The sequence below is a fragment of the Emydura macquarii genome, unplaced genomic scaffold (genome assembly GCF_026122565.2).
Source record: "Emydura macquarii macquarii isolate MOO-44397 ecotype Brisbane River unplaced genomic scaffold, CSIRO-AGI_Emac_v2 contig_2768, whole genome shotgun sequence".
Taxonomy (NCBI): Eukaryota; Metazoa; Chordata; order Testudines; family Chelidae; genus Emydura; species Emydura macquarii.
The window spans coordinates 9,066,457-9,084,764 of record NW_027132905.1 but is presented as its reverse complement, the minus strand read 5'-3'; the positions used below and the strand labels follow the sequence as shown (position 1 = coordinate 9,084,764).

The window sequence follows — 18,308 nt, the reverse complement described above, 5'->3', positions numbered from 1 at the left end:
GTCAGAAGTTTAGGGACACTCAGAGCATGGGGTTGTGTCCCTGACCATCTTGGCTAATAGCCATTGATGGACCTATCTTTCATAAATGTATCTAGTTCTTTTTTGAACCCAGGTATACTTTTGGCCTTTACAGCATCCCCTGGCAATGAGTTCACTGTGCGTTGTGTGAAGAAGTACTTCCTTACGTTAATTTTAAACATGCCATCATTGGGTGACCCCAGTTCGCATATTATGTAAAGGGATAAATAACACTTTCTTATTCACTTTCTCCACACCAATCATGATTTTATAGACCTCTGTCTTCCCTTTTCCAAGCTCAACAGTTCCAGTGTTTTCAGTCTCTTCTCTTATGAAGCTGTTCAATAGCCATAATAATTTTTGTTACCCTTCTCTGTATTTTTTCCAATTCTAATATATCTTTTCTGAGATGGGGCGACCAGAACTGCACACAGTATTCAAGGTGTGGGCGTACCATAGGTTTATATAGTGATATTATGATATTTTATGTCTTATTATCTATCCCTTTCCTAATGGTTTCTAACATAGTGTTAGCTTTTTTGACTGCTTGTTTGTTTGTTCATTAGCTGTTTTATCTCCTGATATACTTCACAGGGTAAAATGATTTACTTTTCAGTAAATTGATTTTAGTGGAATACAGTTTGGTTGGAAATAAGTCACAGTTTTGCAAAAGGTGGCTCCTCCTTCTAAATTTTTTTGCTTAACATATCAAGTAAATTCAAACCAAAATACAGAAAGGTAGACAAGTATTTTAGCAAAAGACTGTCACTCTTCCACATGTAGTGTATAAGGGAAGGTGTCTAGTAGTTACACCAGTTTGTGGGAAGTCTGAAGTTCTGAGTCCCATTCCATTCCTGTGCTAGTGACTTGCTGTGTGACCTTGGATGAGTTACTTTACTTCTTAGACTCAATTTCCCTACCTGTATAATCGAGGAAATAATATTTACCTACCTTATTTTTACATGTCCTTAATTAGCGTGTGTAAGACCCTTTGAGAACTTCAGCTGAAAGTTGCTACATCTCTGTAAGTGCAAAGTATTGTTATTCCAGAGTTTATGGTGGCTGTTGTTAGTCGCTACCCCAAGAGGCTCTTGTTCCATTAGCCATGGAGTACCTTTCTCCCACTTCCTTCAGTATCTGACAAGGAGGCTATGGCTGACCTCACAGTGAAGGGGTAGAGTCAGCGCTACTTGTGGTTTGGCCTTTAGGGGATTGTAGGAGAACTGGGCCTCTAGTCTCTCCACAGAAACTGGATGTGTCATCTGAGTCAAGAGTGTGGTAACCCACAGCACTCGGGCCTCCAGGATTTGACGGGGATGAGAGGTTAATTCTGGTAGAGGAAACTGATGGGATCCTTAAGAATCTGCTAGTGGTGTAGATGACCCAATAGTTGTGTGGGTAGGGAGAAAATGAAGCTTTATAGCACAGTTCCCTGTCATGTGCCCAGAAGGCACTTAACAAGAAAAAGCCTCTCGTTAGGAGCCATGTCCAAATAACAGGTATATGTTGTCCTTTCCTAAGCCATAACTGGAGACCTCCTGGAATGAGTTATAGTGTGACAAACTCTCCATCTATTCCATTTCCCTCCTTCCCTTCTGTGGGATGCATGGTTTGATGGGGTACATGATATCCGCTTTCTTCTCCTGATCTGTGCAGTGATGTTCCACTCTGGGAACCTTTCATTGTGGACTGCCATAGGAGAACATGGAAACTACTTTTCAACTTGCATAGCTTCTACAGCATCATCCCATCCGGAGGGTAAGGTTCCTGCCACTACAGAGAGGGAAGGAGTCTGGCCTCTGATAGTGGTTGTCTGATAGTGGTTGTCTGGCCTCTGGAGAAGTACCGAGCACTCACCAGGGTTCTGGAGATCTTTCTACAAGCTAATCCACACATATATCAGAGGAGGGCAGGATGTCGTGCCAGCGCCTAAAGTGGGTTGGCAATTGAAGTGTCCAGACGGTGATGGAACTGCGAAGGCATGGTAACGGCCTGGATTTGCTGGGAGCACAAGATTAGGGCAGCACTGGAGGCCTCATGTCATATAACGCTAATGGGGCCATTCCCGCAGATCTGGAAGGGGAAGATGAGGCCGCCACTGAATCCTCAGATCCTCAAATCCAGGATGTTCCTGCAAGGGGAAAGATGGAGTTTAGCCTCATCTCCTGCCAATTCCACACATGAAGTCCATTCTGGCTATTTATGCAGGCTCCCTCCTGTCCACAGGTGCGTTTTAATAGGATGACTTGCCCCTGTAGCTCTTACACTCAGACAGACAGCTAATGGCTAGGAATGGGTGACCCTGAAAAGCTTTGCAGGTTCATTTCAGTTTATATCAATACCCAGAAGTTCTAGTTGCTCATATGAAAAATGCCAAACTTACATGGTCTATAAATGAGTCTAGATAGAAATTCCACGAAGACACCCTTCAAAAATGGCCATCACCAGCATACTCAGTGTTAAAATATCTGAGGAGCGGATCTGGATGGTCTCATGGAAAAAGTAATGGACATGGTGCCTTTTACTTCTTGGCTAGTGCTTTGAATATGACCCCAATCTGGCAGTGGTTACACGGGCATGAGGATTAAACTTTCACCTCCAGACATGGTCCCTCTAGGTCCTGGTCAAGGCCAATTGTCAGAACAGTGTAGGAGAAACCTAGTGTTACCAGCTGTGCTGCACCTGCTCTGAATAAACAGAGGACTTCATTTTCTGTTGCAGCACTTTTCACACAAGCATTAAATCTACTGATTTCAGTAATTATGTGCAAAATATGGAAAACTCCATGGACTTTACTGGACTTCTTCAGTGTCACCAAGATCAGAAACTCTCCTTTTTCATCATGCCATATTGAAAATAACAGCATCAACATTGGATATAACATGGGATATTTTGGTTGGGTATTTTTTTGTTTTTTCGCTGGACACTCAATACAGATAGCAAATTTCTTTGCCAAAAAGACAATTTTGTGAATGGAGTTTAATAGTGATAACTTTATATGATGCAGAAGAAGATAAACGGGCCATAAATGGAAAAGAACTTCACCCTCAGGCCCCATTGTTTAGTGATTCATAAGCCATTAATCACCTCGTACCCATCAAGTACAATTGTCACTTCGCTAGACTCTGAGGTATTCTGAATAGAGCTTGGCAAACTAATTCCTTGTGTAATTACATCTAAACAGAACGTACGTGTGTGTGTGTATGATTCATAGATTTGCCATAATAAAAACAGTTTTAAAAAATGATGAGTGAGTGCTCATTCACTACAGATGTGGCTTGTGAAGTCCACATGCCGTTCAAAGGCTGAATTCTGCTCCTGAGTGCATGTCCAGGGCTCCAGTGGAGTCAGACTCACTGTCAAAGCTAAGTAGGACATTTGGTTTTTAAGCAGGGAGATGGGAGAGGTTTGACATCAACACGATCTTTCTTGTTGGGTAGGCTGGCAGTGGCAGGGTATCACTATCAATTAAAAATGTACAACCCTGCATAGGGAAATGGGCTGTAACAAAAGGGGGGAGGAATATACAGTTGCAGATACAAGAAGTTTGTTTCCACTTGGAGTGTAATGGGTACTCTCCCGGTGCCAATGTGATCCTGACTCTGGAGTTTGGGTCAGTTTTAGGTTTCCTGTGGAAACCCACCTTCCCTCTTGTTTTGTACTTTATGAATAGCAAACACTTAGCCATACTCTTCCTAGTCATTTCTTAGCTGTTCAGAGGCTGCTCGAGATGCAAGGAGCCGGCTCTATCAGGTGTGGTGTGCAGAAAACTCACGGGCTTCTGTCCTCAAGAAGAGAAAGAGACTTTAATAATGATTTTCATTTCCGAAAGAGTGAAAACCAGAGGCTGAAATATTTGATACAATAACAAAGTTGTTCAAATGGTCTGTTCCTAAAGGGACACTGCCAAAATAAAACTAATGGGCCAGGTTTTCATATAACCCGCTCCCCCTGCACTGGAGGAGTGGGCTTTACCATCCTTAAGGATGGTGTATTTTCTTCTGGAGCTCTCCTGGGGTGGTACAACTCCCAGCCGAAGCTGATGGCTAAATCTAAGCTCTAAAGCATGAGGCGTCTTGAACAGATTGCCAGTGAAGGATGCATGAAATGGCTAAATGATTGCAGTTCTCCAAGTGCCTGTGAGGCACCATGTGCTGGCTTTGGGCTCTGAAATGATCACGTACCCATCCGTTGGGCTCACCAGTAATAAAACAGGTAATGTCAGGCTTCTTTGCATGTTGTGGCATAACAACACACACGCTTGAAAGGGCCCTGACGAGGAATGGGGTTGACTGGCTTAGATTGTAGCTCAGATTGACACAGACATGTAAAATGCCAATCCGGATATTTACAAAGACTTGTCAAGCCAAGGTAAACTGTGCCAGTGGAAGAGCGTGGGAGAAGAACTTACAAAGCCAGACAATGGCCTGTTTGTTTGCCCACCTCTCCCTACACGTGTCTTCTGTACCTGAGGGTTTTTTTTTTCAGCATATTATTGGGTCATTAGGACATTGTGCAAAAGGGACCCATCCTGCAGGCCTTATCAGCAAAACTCCATTTGGAACTTGGACATGGGGCTGAATCCTGGTCCTGTTGATATCCCTGTGAACTTTGCCATGGGTGAGAACTTCAGGATTTGGCTCAATATTAATTCAGCACAGAAAACCTGTGCACTATATAGTCACTTAACTTTTTAACATGAACGTATCTTCAAGTCTTTTTCCCTTCAATGTTTATAAATCAAGAAATGTTCCCCTGCTGCCCAGCTGCAGGGAAGGTAGAAAACCTCAATAACAAGAACTCTGCAGTAATCTACAGTAATGGTCCAAATTCCTGTAGCTACTCTGTTGTAAACTGCAATGGTTTGTTACTATAAATGTTGAAAATTGCAGTGTTTTGTTTTCTTTGGTTTTTTAAATAAAGGAACCCTGGGATACTGAAGCATCACAAGTCAACTTCCTCTGCTGCCTTTGTACATATGACCGGTTCCCATCTGATCATTATTATAGATGAAATTATCTACCCCACTAAAGTACAAAGCTTAAATTGCTACTATAGAGCGTCAGCATTTAGTTGGAAATCACCTTCCCCCTACTAACAAATATTCCTGACCCGTGTGTGTTGAGTTTGTTATAATTCTGTGTTCTCAGGCCTCATGGAGAACATCACATAAACTCTGTGGTTGTTTTTTTAATTTTGCTTTTTCTTCTTTTCTTCATTACCTGAAGTGACCAGATGCTGTTTGTGGCATCCTAGTTGTGCAGTTATGATCTTACAAACGGGAGGTGGGGGGGAGAACAAACAACAGGAGAAGATTGAATTCCTAAGCAAAAGAGATCTGCATTTCCCAGCGATATCCTCAGCATCAGATGGGGAAGCCGCAAATACAGTATTTTTCAGAACCTGCCAATCAGACACCCTGCAATGGCAGGAACCGGCTTAGAAAGAAGCACCTGAAGTGGAAGATTGTGAGAGACTGGAACGCTGTTCAGCAATGGCAACATTTCACTGTCAACAAACCACTGGGGTAGCGGTGCCTGGCATTATGGATATGTCACTGCCATGTGGAAAAGTGGTATCATCCCCCTATTAGGGAATAATAAGCCTCTGGTGGTAGCATCCTCGCCACTAATTGTCACTAGAGGTGCTAGTGCAATGAGAATAAAAAATGAGACAAGAAGTACAAGCCCATACCTACCCCCGTAACTGATCGTCTGACTGTATTTGTGCTGACCAGTAACAAAAAACGACGTTACCCTCAATTTCATCCTTGGGCTCCAAATTTACAGTTCTATTTAATTAGCCTTAAAAGGGTCAATTTTCACAGTCTGAACAAATAAAGCAGTGATTTTGCATTGCCAAAGCTTGTCTGAGCCCTTCCTGCAGAAAACATCGTTTCAAGACTTGTCTCCTTGAACATTTAAACTGTCAGACCTAATTATCCGCATTGGTTCAGCTGAATGGATTTTTCTCCCCTCTGCTAGCAGCATATTTTGTTATATTGTATGAAACATAAACTGTATCCACAGTTAGAAGCAGCAGTTTTCTGAATCACAGATTGTATCACCGTCATGAATTTGCTTCTTATATTGAAGCCTAGGGTGTCTCCTTTGTGAAATACGGCTTTGTGTAAAGACTCTCCAAAGGCAGGGCTCTGTGTACTTCACCCCAGCAGGCAAAATGTCCTAGGGACACCAGGGCTGATGGCCCTTCGTTTCTAAGAAGTGAGGTTGGTTTCATTACTCTGCCTCTTGTCTTTCAGAAAAGCCACAGCTGGATGAGATCACCTTGGAGAGAGTGCTGGAGGAGCTGGAGACGACGTGCTATGAGAACATGAACATTGCCATTGAGACGGAGGAAGGCCTGGGCATTGAGTACGATGAGGACGTGGTGTGTGACGTGTGCCGGTCCCCAGAGGGAGAGGATGGCAATGAGATGGTTTTCTGTGACAAGTGCAACGTCTGCGTGCACCAGGTGAATAGCATCTCATCGTACCTGGGCTGGTGCTGTCAGCACCTTTCAGTCTGATGCATGTACCTGGCCTTTGATTAGCTAGAACAAATACATGCTTGACATTGAAAGTCTGAAATAGCAAAGCATGGTACTGGCTTGGGCATTCCTGCTGTGACCAGAGTGCTTCACCCCACCTCTGCACCCCAGATAATATTTCCCCTGGAGATTTGCTACCCTCTCTTAAATGATTGTGTGCGGGGCTAAACCTTTTGGTCCTTACTCAGGGTTACATTGGACAGCCCTGCACTGGAGGCAGTACAGAGCTGCACCAGCCCAGAAGAAGCACCAAGAGGCATTGTGCCTCAGCGGGAATGTAGAGCACCAAGCAGCATGCAGGAGCGGGCATGGCCGCTATAGCCCCCCCTTGTGGGATGCGAACCAGACCCTGCTCTGCAGGGCTGCTATGGAAGGGGCAGGACCATGGCGCTTTCTCCTCCCTGCCCATTTACAAGCACTCGGGCACTCTCCCCCAGGAAGTAGGGAGGAAGCAGAGGGACTGTAGTTCAGCCTAGCCCTTCTGTGGGTCCTACAGTGGGAGGAAAGGTTCCTTGCACCCACTGACCCACATGTTGCCTGTGGGCCAAACAGCAGCTGGCTCTCAGCTTCGACTTAGTAAATCTCCCTGGGAAGCAAGCCCACAGGGCTTTGTCTCAGTAAGGAGGGAGGCAAAATAAAGATACCATGATTTGGTTGTATGCAGCAAACGCGCATGATGCACAGAGCATATCCCTAGGTTCTTACTGGGGCACGCCTTGCCTCATGCATGGTGTCTGACACATCCAGAGAGTAAAAGAGGGGTTTTTAGACTCTCTGCTCACCTAATATTTGTACATCTTACCTTTCCCTGCCCTGTGTTATTCCGTACCATTGCCATTTGTCATAGGCTCTCCCTTAATGACCATGAGTGCCCAGAATGTAGATGTGGCTACAGAGGCTCACTTTTATGCATCCCTTGTGGTATGCTTATTGCTGGACTGGACAGAGCATTAGTCAGTACATCACAGGCAACACTCCTGCATTGGCCAGAGAGATGGACCAGTAGGTTCCTCCTCGTATCATTTCTATGGCGCTGATCTTATAACATCACATTACATGTATAAGCAACCGCCTAGCTTCAGTAACATTCTCTCACAGGGCAGGGTTTATAGCACAACCTTAATGTTGTCGGAATGCAGGGTTTCATTGGGGTTTTTTTTATCTGAATATTTGTTTTTTGCAATTGAGTGTTAGCACTCTAAGCATTTGCTGTAAGGAAGGAAGAAAATGATCATATCTTGTGCACTCATTTGTGTGTCTGCATGCATAACATTTTGTGCAGGAGAATGTGTGGATGGGGGTGTGTGTGTGTATGCTCACATGCTCTAGAGAGGCAAATTTTCCTATTACACAAAAGCCAAATTGAGTAACATTTTCAGAAGCGCCTAAGTGACTTAAAAACCTAAATCCCACTGAGTTTCCATGGAACTTAGGCCCTTAAGTCACTAAGGTGCTTTTGAAAATTGTATGCCCTGTCACTTCGAGGGAAAGAAAATCTGTTAGGTCCACAAATATCAGGTCAACTATCAGAGATCGATATTGATTAGCTGAGTTTGAGGCATCCAGTATAAACAAACAAAGGATACCTCTTTAGATTCCTTTGCATACAGTGTTTGAAAGTTTCTTTCTTTAAAGGGTTTTGCTGCTGATCTTTGCTGGCAGCATTTGCATCAGAGCTTCCGGGAAGTGGGGGAGCTTTCAAGATATTTGTTGTCGATGTAGGCGGATGTTTTGGATGGTTTTCGTCAGTGCATCAGATTCTGCAGCATATCTAGATGATTCAGAATTTTCCTTACAAATCTGTGGTGGAAAATCCAGATGTGGAGACAGCATGCCTTCTCTGTACAGCACAGGTGTGGAGACAGCGCACCTTCCCCATGTATCACAGTCGTGGATACAGTGCGCCTTCCCTGTGCAACACAGGTGTGGAGACAGCATGCCTTCCCTGTATAACACAGGCATGGAAGCAGCACAGGTGTGGAGGCCAACGTCAGGGAGGATTTTGCTCTTCAGTGTATGTGGCCACTGCCACCTGAAAGCAGAATGTGGCAGCTAAGTACCATTTACTCATGCAAATAGCCATAGGAGCATCCTAGGATCGCGTGGGTCTACTGACATGGGATGGGGCTGCTTCCATGGGGAGGGTCTGCAGAATTAGACACTAAAGGCCTGATCCCAAGCCACTGAAGTCAGTAGGAGTCTTTCCATTGACTTCAATGGGTTTTGAATCAAGTCTTAAATTATGAGCTAAGTCTCCTGCCAAACCTCTAGGCTAACTGAGCTAATTGCTGCCCTGACTCACGCCCCAGGCAACAGGGTTGCACAGTGTGCACATCAGAATTGTACTGGGCCCTGTGAATCTATTCCTTACCTAATCCCCTACCCCTCTGCACCCCCATCACACATTTCTAACCTCTATTTGAATTCTTGCACAGTGCTGACAGCCCATGATTTCTCCACTCCCATGAAACAACATGGTTACACTCCAGTAATGCACAAGTTTGTCATGTCACGTTGGCCATGTTTCCTCTGGAAACAGCAGTGTCTGGTTCCTGCTACATGGCCCATCACATCAGGCAGGCAGGCTGAGCAGATAGCCTGTCTCACCCCTGTGCATCTTACCTACCGAGTGCTGATCCTCCCCGCAAAGGGGGTCACCATCATTTTCTGTGCGCAGTCAGATTTTACGAATCCTCTAAAAATGAGAGACAGAAACTGTGATAAGATGTGAAGCTGGAATAAGCTTCTCTTGGTCTGTGCGCCACAGAGCGCTTTTATACATTTCCCAGTCAGGCTGATCTCAGGTGGAGATCTTGCAGAAGTGCTGACATCCACTTTGCAAGGAAAATATATTTTCATTTAAAGATCTTTGCAGTTAGCTCCTTTTCATACCTCCAAGCAAGTGCACAGCTCAGAAATGGCTATTTTATGTCTGAACACACCATGCTATGGTATTGCTGCTTTGCCATTTACAGAAACAGGGATGTCAGGAGGATGGTCATTAAAAGCAGTTGAGTGGGAATTCCTCTCTCTTTAAGAATTTGTTCTTCTTACTGTACCTCTGGCCAATTAAATTCATGCTCTTCAAACGCTGTGCTTCCAAGATGAATGAGCATGGAAATGAGAACAAGGATATTGGATTTTCTTAAAAGGCACTGATGTAATTGAAATGATTGACATACTAACCTACAAGCCAACTACACCTCTCAGCCCACCAGAAGGGAAAGCACAGTATCTAGGATACCTTGTGAATTCTGATGCTGCACGGATTAGAGTTTGGCTAGATCTTTCTGTTAAGAGTATGCAACTCACTGAGTGGCAGAGGGTCAGATGGAGGATCTGCAAAAACTTATCTGAGGGGTTCTCTTAGCACAGCATCACCTACTGTTGTGTGGCAGATCACCGAAATAAATGCTGCCAGTCCTGGCATAGCTGGTTTTACATTACCTTTAAAATGTCTTACTCGGGACTGGTCATAAGATAGAGAACCTTCCACCTCTAGGTCACTGATCGGAATAAGACCCAACCTTGGAATGACTGAAAGTTATTGCTATTCTGCCTTGGTAGCCTGTGTGAAATGAGCCTATGGTCTCAGTCTAGAGCAGTGGTTCTCAACCTATTTACCATTGTGGGCTGCATCCAATTCTACCTGTATGGCCCTGAGGATATCACGTGGGCCACAGCTATGTACTAATTGGGCCACAGGTTGAGAACCATTGGTCTAGTGCCTAATGGACAGATGTCCACATTTCAGTCTGCTCTCTCACTTTCCCCCTCCATTGATGGTTTCAGCAGAGAAATCAAGGCCTGTGACAGAACAAGTTCCTTGAGAACATGTGGAAGGCCTGTTAGCAGAGCAGCACTGGGAAGCTGGCACTGCTGCTGCCTGGCATGATGCAAACATGCTTGGGTGTTCGGGCCTTTCATTAAACATCTGGGCATATATCTAAGGGCTGAGTATCAGTACAAATCCAATAGGTAGGTAGGTAGATAGATTGATTGATTTAAACCAGTCGTCTCTTACTGATTCATGTCTGCTTTTAATTGTTATTACAATGCCATGGCAGTAAGCCACCTGTATAAAAATATGCAAGTAAATGAATACATACAGGAGGGTATTGGTAGGGTGCCCTTGCAGAGGATTATGTGGTATAGCTAATGCATCGTTTCTTGTGTTTGCGTAGGCTTGCTATGGAATCCTAAAAGTTCCCATCGGGAACTGGCTTTGTCGAACCTGTGCCCTTGGAGTTCAGCCGAAGTGTCTACTTTGCCCGAAGAGAGGGGGAGCTTTGAAACCCACCCGGAGCGGGACGAAATGGGTCCACGTTAGCTGTGCCTTATGGATCCCAGAAGTAAGACGTTCTTCATGGTGTTCTCCAGATGCGGGCGGAATGTGCGCGGGTGTGGATTCTAGTTGATCGTAGTGTGCCCAGTACAGTTAGCAACCATGTTATGACGTGTTACAAGCGTTCCGTGGTAAGGGGTAGGTAACTTGGGCTGGCATCTTCATAGGAATTCAATGGAATTAAGCACCCAAATTCCTTCCACACTAAACCACCTTATACATAAACCTTTGGAAATCATAGCCCTGGTGATTTCCAGCACTGATCTCCCAACTTTCACTCATGTTCAGTGCAGCAGTTCCAAGCTGGTGATATAAGAGCAAAGATGCCAAGGCTTGGGATAGTGACCCAACAGCAGGTAGAATTGGAATTGCAGGTACCGACCATCCTGTACGCTGTACCTACCCTTTCTGCTTGTATCCCCCAGGGAACTTTATTCTTGTTCGTATCATAGCTGCAGTGTTAATCTCCCCACATTACTGAGCAGTCATTTACCAGGAGGACAATATAGGGGTTCTTTTTATTACAATGAACTGACTCTGAACATAAGCCCATCTAGATGACTAGGTACACGTACCATGCACGCATGGCACTCTGTACTCTTCCTGCGGGCAGCACATGTGTTTCTGCAAGGGAGGCGATATGGAGGGCTTGTTTCTGAGCAATGTTTTAGTGGTATTTCATAGTTCTTTGGCATGGCGTGCAAATAGAACAGCATGGAGGCACACCCGTACCACCATCCATGTTTAGTAGAGAAATAAAGAGTAATGTGGAACAAGAGTCCAATGTAGGTGGATATGTATATATATATATATATATAAAACAATACAGATATGGGTACGGGGAATACTTTTAAGAAGAGTTTAGGCAGCTAAATCACTTTGGGCTCAACTGTAAGCCCTTTTACACGGCTGTCCGGGGGACGCTGGGGGCATAAGGTGCTCCCTTATTCATCTGTGTGGCTCGCCCACGTATCAGAGCCTATGTGGGAAGGAGAGCAGCCACTGCCAGGTTGCCACACCGCCTCCTGCACAGGTAGGTGGGGAGCGGATCGTCGGGGTGGGGAACGGATGGCCCTTCATATCCCCATGCCAAGTGAGGCCCAGGAGCCAATGCAGGGGGAAGTTAGCTGCACCAGTAAAAAGGCCGCCTTAGCTTACTTCCCCCCTGGAGCAAGGAAGCGGCAACAGATTGTGACTCTCAGGATCACAGTTATGTGCCTGCCCTGCGCCTGGGGCAGCTCAGGTACATGTTGCCCCTCACTCAGGCTGGATTGTTAAGGGACAGTTCAGCTCGGTTATGCTCAGCCAGGGACAGCGGACACGCTCAGCCTCTGGCTGGGTGGGGTAACACGAAGCACACATGCCCGTTCATCAGCTAGAACAATGCACCCAAGAGGACTTAGCTCAGGAGGTGGCATTTGGCCTTGCCCTCCATGTTCCTGCCATTTCATTCCTCTTCACCGCTGACTTTTTTCAAATTGCGGGTGATGGTAGAGGTGGCTTTTAGAAAATCCTCCTCTCATTCTAGCCACCTCAGGGAATCAAGCTTTGCGTTCTCCCAGAGAAGATGCATGATGGTACACGGTACAAACACGTGTCCTCTGTGTCGTGACTAGGTTAGCATCGGGTGCCCTGAAAAAATGGAACCCATCACAAAGATCTCGCATATCCCGGCAAGCAGATGGGCTCTGTCCTGCAGTCTCTGCAAGGAGTGCACTGGAACGTGTATTCAGGTACGTAACTCTGCTTAATGAAGTCCAGGGCCTGGTTTTGCCCTTGAGAGCCCTTGGGCCCAGTGCATGCATTGGAGGACGGGATTTGTCTGTTCATTTGGGAACAAGTTTTCTGAGTCACTGACAGGTAATAAAAGTAACAGCTGGGAGCGGAAGAGCCAATCAGTTGCCACCAACTGTTGTTGTTTGTAATGTTTGAATACATGAAATGCTGCAAATCTAAATAAACTTGGTTTGTTTACCACGATGATGCCATAGTGACTCTGTAGTTACAGAGACTGAAAATGACCCTGTTCTAAAGTCCGAAGCCAGTGGTTTTAAGTCTTGGTACCCGTGAAGTTTAAAGTCCCGATATTTCACATGCCAGTGGGGCAAGAAATGAAACCTTTCTACCACTGGAAAGCCAGAAGGCTCAGCTTTCCAGTGTTACAAAGAACTGCACTTGATTTGAGCCTTACAAGTTTACAAAATAGAATACTTAGAATTTATACACCCCTGTTTTGTGCCTATTCTATAACACCTCACTGAATCCCAGCAAACATGCTATTCCCTACCCTTCCACAGCAATGCTATATGGAAGGAACTACACGCTTGCATTTTGCCCTGTGGAAAAACACCGCTGTCATGAAAAGTTGTGCTATGTGAGGGCACTGACCCCAGTAGATCCTTCACCCAGTAGATCCCCAGCTGATCCAGTAGATCAGCAGAGAACCCTGGCTGCAGCAGAACAAATGCAACTCTTCTGTGCATGGTGGGGGACCAGGGTTTGTGGAACCTTGTCAAGGGGGCTGCACCACTCTGCCCCGTCCCACATGGCTTCTTTCGCTTCCCCTCCGTTGGGTGGGGGGGGGGGGGTGAGAAGAGGGAAAGAGCAGAAGGGCTGGTGGATTTGCTGCTGCACAGTGTCGTTAGCTATTGCTTCCCTCACCAAGCGAAGGTGCAACCTCAGAGCTGCAGTAGCAGCCATGGGACAGCTCTTAAGTTGCGTGCACTTGGGGAAAATTCTTTCCTCAGTACGTCCCTGCACCAAATCTAACTACACAGGCCTGGTGCTGAGGTGGGATTTGGCCCTTAAACATCAGACACGGCAATGATATCGTAAGTGACAGAGAGTAAGTAGCCGATTGAGGAACAGTGATATGTCATCAGAATAGAAAGAGCTGCAAGCCTCCATGGTGTTTATGCAACTGCAATGGTTTTAATACTTTAAAGGGAGCGATTTAAAAGCAATCCTTTTAGCTTGAAATGAGATCTCACCATATTTCTTTAAATCTCCAGCGTTGATTCATTTCTTTTTTGATGGCTCTGGGTGGATCTGCTTATTCACCCTGCCAGATGGAGATATTGTGTCATAATGGCAACTGCTTTCAAAGAACGGAAGGGCAGGGAAACGAGTCAAATAGACTTGGCAGCATCAAAAAGAATTCAGATTCTCTGAGACTTCATCCTCTTAGTGCAGGCATCCCACGTTAGCTGTGAGAGCCTTTGGATTGAATGGATTTGAATTAAAGGTCACCTGAAATGGAACACAGAGTTTTATTGTCTCGTGTGCTGACAACTCACAGTTTATAAGTCTTCATAAGATTGCCACTGGAGTGTTTGTCAGTGCCACCATAGCTCTTTCAGGACAGCTCTGCTGAAAGGAAAAGGAATGTGCAGACGGTGCCTTTATTTAAGGATTTAAGGGATGAATAAGCAGCAGATTCACACATAGAGGTAAATAAGCAATGTATCCTCTGCTCTCATCAGAGGAACAAAGCCCTGTGTTTGCAAAGCCCTTATGTTTATGTAACATATTTTTGATCGGTGCCTGTTTTCACTGGTGTAATCTAACCATCTTTGTCACTTAAAGAGAGAAAAATTTTTTGTTATAGTACTTAGGCCCAGATCTTCTAAGGTGTTTAAGTGCCTAACTCGGATTGATTGAAATAAAGATCTGGACCTTAGCACTAACTCCTGACGATAGGAATGAGATAGTTAAGGTGTGCCCACGTCAGTTACAGCTGGATCATTAGAAGAAGCTAATTTCAGAGTTTTCCAGTGCTAGCTTTTCTTAGTGGCTAGTTTGCCTGGGTTTCACTGACCTGGCAGAGTAAGACTCTGGAAGATGAACTGTGCATGGAGAATAACTCCTTCACCTTGAACATGCAATGGGAAGTCTTCTCAGCTTCACTGCTCTTTTCTACTGATTCGTGGAAACAGAATCACATTTTAATAAATGAAGACTTTTTGTCCACAAACGTGTACACAGTTACTACAGTTGCATGTGCAAATGGAGCAAATGTTCATGCAGATTGTGAGCAAGTCACCTAACGAGGCATGTGCACCCCTGTCTATGGAATTTGCATCCATGCCTCATATGTCTGGAGAATTTGCCCCACACAAACCGGCAGTTGTGTTATCAGCATAATGTTAGGTAACAAACAAAGGGGATAGTCTGGGAGGAACTTGTTTCTTCCTGACTGATATTGCTTCATGCATATCATTATCTTCTCCTTGTTTTTACTTGTAAAAAATTGCAGGCCAGATCAAATCAGCTTTGCTCCATAAAGCCAATGCCAGTTTACACCAGCTGAGGATACAGCCCTTTCTGAGCAGTTTTCCAGCCTTCTGTTCAGGGGAAATCATGACTTCATAGTGGTTCTTGTGGCTAGACATGAGAGTATGCCAAAAAGAGTGCTGTATCCTCTTGGCATTTTCTTGTTTACGTTGCTGAATCAAACAACAAAGTCTGATTACTGATTACATATCCCTGAGGTACTGCAGGTCCTGAGAATGCTGTGCATGCTAACCTGCAAGATTGACTTAAGCCCCCCTGGCAGGGAAAAGCAGGCACTGGTGAAGCATTGGACCCTTATTGGCAGAGATTGTCAGTGCCCCTCTGTGAGAGGGCCTGGTGCCAGTTCTCCATAAATCGGCAGCAGTTCAGCTTTCTGAAGACACTTTCTCTTGATATTACTGTCCTTTAACCTTCCTCCTTTGGGAAAGTGACTTTGAGGGTTACTGGAAAGCAACTTTGGTGTCACCTGCCATTTAGGTAGCTTCTTAACCTTTTTCAGTTTGGTTTTGGTCTGGGTATAGAATAAAAGCCTCACTGATTTCATTAGTAAGTGGTATTTGCCTGGCAATGGATAAAGGTCAGGTGCAAGGGACAGACATGCTGCATGGATAAAAGGCCAGTGTCTTTGCAGATTCTGCACCAAGCCAAACCCAGGATGCAAAGGAGAAACGAAGACCATTTGATCACTAAAGATTAACATTCATTTACTGGAGAACCACGGCTGTTTGTGGAAATGTATTTCCCAAAGTCTGCAGTAGATAAGTCAGGAAGTCCTGTGTCTGGTCAAATAGGAAATCATTCAGTGTTGAAAACTTACAAAAACATTTTTTGGGGGAAATGGAAATGAGTCCCAGGTGGACTGTCCAAAATACTAACTGTGATATTCTTCCCTCTGCGTCAATACTGAACAAATGCCCCACCATCGTGCTAGGGCAGTTGTGATGTTGGAGATGCCCCCTTCCAGTTGAAAACCTAAAACTGAGGTCCAGACCACTTGTGGTCACTACAGAGCCCAAAGACCTTTTTATAAGAGTACAGCAGTGTCAACCCTAGGGCCCTGGCTGTATTTCAACTTTGGTAATTACATTGTCTCTCCCTAAATGCCCCCCACAGTTCTGTTGGATAGATACTACATTTTCATTACCTTCTGCCCTAAATCTGTTGTGTAGCATTGCTGTGAGCTGTTAAACAGCTGTTGCATTCCATGGCTAGAGGTGACTGGAATTCATTGGTAAATTAAATATTCCCTATCTCTCTACTCCACAAGGGTGGTCCAAAGACATATTAACAGGTCAAATTCATCTCTGGCGCATCTCCATTTGATTCCCTGGACTTACATCTAGGGATGGACTTGGTCCATCACCTCCAAAGTACTTGGAGATGCTTGGATGAAAGGTGCTATACAGTAATGTTATCACTATGTACTGTTACTATCATAAATATTGTGAGATCCAGTGGGGCTGCCCCCATCTCCAATGCCTCAGCTCATTCTGCTTGTCAGACTGCTGCCTGCCCAGAAGCACAAGTTCATTCCATTGGCATTCTGTGCTCGTGAATGATTTGATGGATCAATATGTTTTTATTGTCAGTTTATGCAAGGTCCTTTGATAGCTGCTGTTGAACAGGTACCTTTCATTGTTGCCCTGTCAGCTGAGCTTGCTAATTATTTTCTATTTGCATTTTGGGCACGGTCTCTGACAACTGCTGCTTGCCATCTGTCAAAGGAGAAATCCAGGACGAGTGTCATTCTATTTGTTTGATTTCTAAGGTAGTGCAGATAATCTTTCCTGTGTAAAGGGCGCTCTGTAGGCTGTTGTTTTGGCAAAAGCCACAGACACTTGAATAATGATATTAATGCTGTTAGTGACATAAATACGCAGGGAGGAAGGCAACACTGACGCATCCATTTTATTAGCTTGAATGATTCACTAGAGCCCATTCTGGGTGTCCACTTTTGTTACTGTACAATAGCTATTTATGCATATAACAACACAAAGGATCTTCCCAATGATTTGGTTTAAAGTACCCCCAGATGTTACTCCAATATCGATTCAGTTGACTACATCTGTGGCTAGATAGCTCAGTGCAGTCAAATAACTGTTTTGGCTACCAGACAAGAAAACTCAATCAAGGTAACTTACAGCTGGCAAAGGATTCCATCCTTAAAGTTCCATTAGAGTGAAGAAAGTGACTCTATTGAATGACATGGTATCACTTTATTGTATTTATTCTGTCCCAATGACTTTCATATTGAGTGTACACAGTTTAAGAGCCAAAGGAGGATATGTCGGCTCTACCAAAAAATCTGGGGTCTGATGATCAAGATGGGATCTCTCTCTGTCCTTCATAGCATCAGCAGAAACAAAGATTCTGTATACAGAACTTTGCTGGTACTTCTGTCAGTGTATTAGGCAAACAATAGTCCAGCTCACTCTGCAATAGCAACAGTGGTAGCCAATTAAAACATCACCATTTACCAATGGCTACCACACAGTGGTATCTGCTGTGCTGGTGTTGTTTCTCAGTGTCTGCATAAGGAAATACTTAGCTAGCAGTGTTTTGTGGTAACTGTGGGTAAATACTCACTTTTTAGTGGAATTTGCTTATTATGACACACATTAACACAATTAGAAATAAAGTATCCACATATTTAAATCTGTTAAGAGAGGGTGACATGGGTTGGATTGTGGTTCAAATGGGCCCAGTAATCTCAGTCTAATCTCTAGTAGGCATTTGTCCCCATCCCAGGATGTCCAGACTCAGAGCTAGATATAGTCCAGGGTCTCTTTCCATCCTGAATGTTACCACAGTTACTGTGACACAAGTGACAGCCCCTCTCCATCAGAGATGAATGCATAGAATTAATAGCAGGAGTGCTATGGGTCAGGATAGAGGTGTTCCAAACATGATTGAAGTCACTGAAAATCTTTCCATTGATTTTAATGGGCTTTTGGAGAGCTGAGGTTAACTTGGACACCACTTGCCTGCACTGAGTCTAGGCAGCCCTTTTAGTCTCTTGCTTGCATAAGCACCGGCAAATTTATAAACAAAGTCAAGGGAAAATATCTAAAAACAGCAACGTTGAAAGCTCATGTGCTCTGTA

At 44.6% G+C, this 18,308-nt stretch overlaps 1 protein-coding gene across 3 annotated transcripts in view; it reads left to right on the top strand.

The window, feature by feature from the left end:
• JADE2 (jade family PHD finger 2) overlaps nt 1-18,308 on the top strand; it is a 122,752-nt gene that overhangs the window by 78,221 nt on the left and 26,223 nt on the right. For 2 of the 3 annotated variants that reach the window (XM_067567236.1, XM_067567235.1), the window contains exons 6-8: nt 6,281-6,492; nt 10,752-10,919; nt 12,529-12,645. In XM_067567236.1, coding sequence (XP_067423337.1) covers nt 6,281-6,492; nt 10,752-10,919; nt 12,529-12,645 — 497 coding nt within the window. The remainder of the gene's footprint in view (nt 1-6,280; nt 6,493-10,751; nt 10,920-12,528; nt 12,646-18,308) is intronic. The other variant, XM_067567237.1, reaches the window with a different exon arrangement.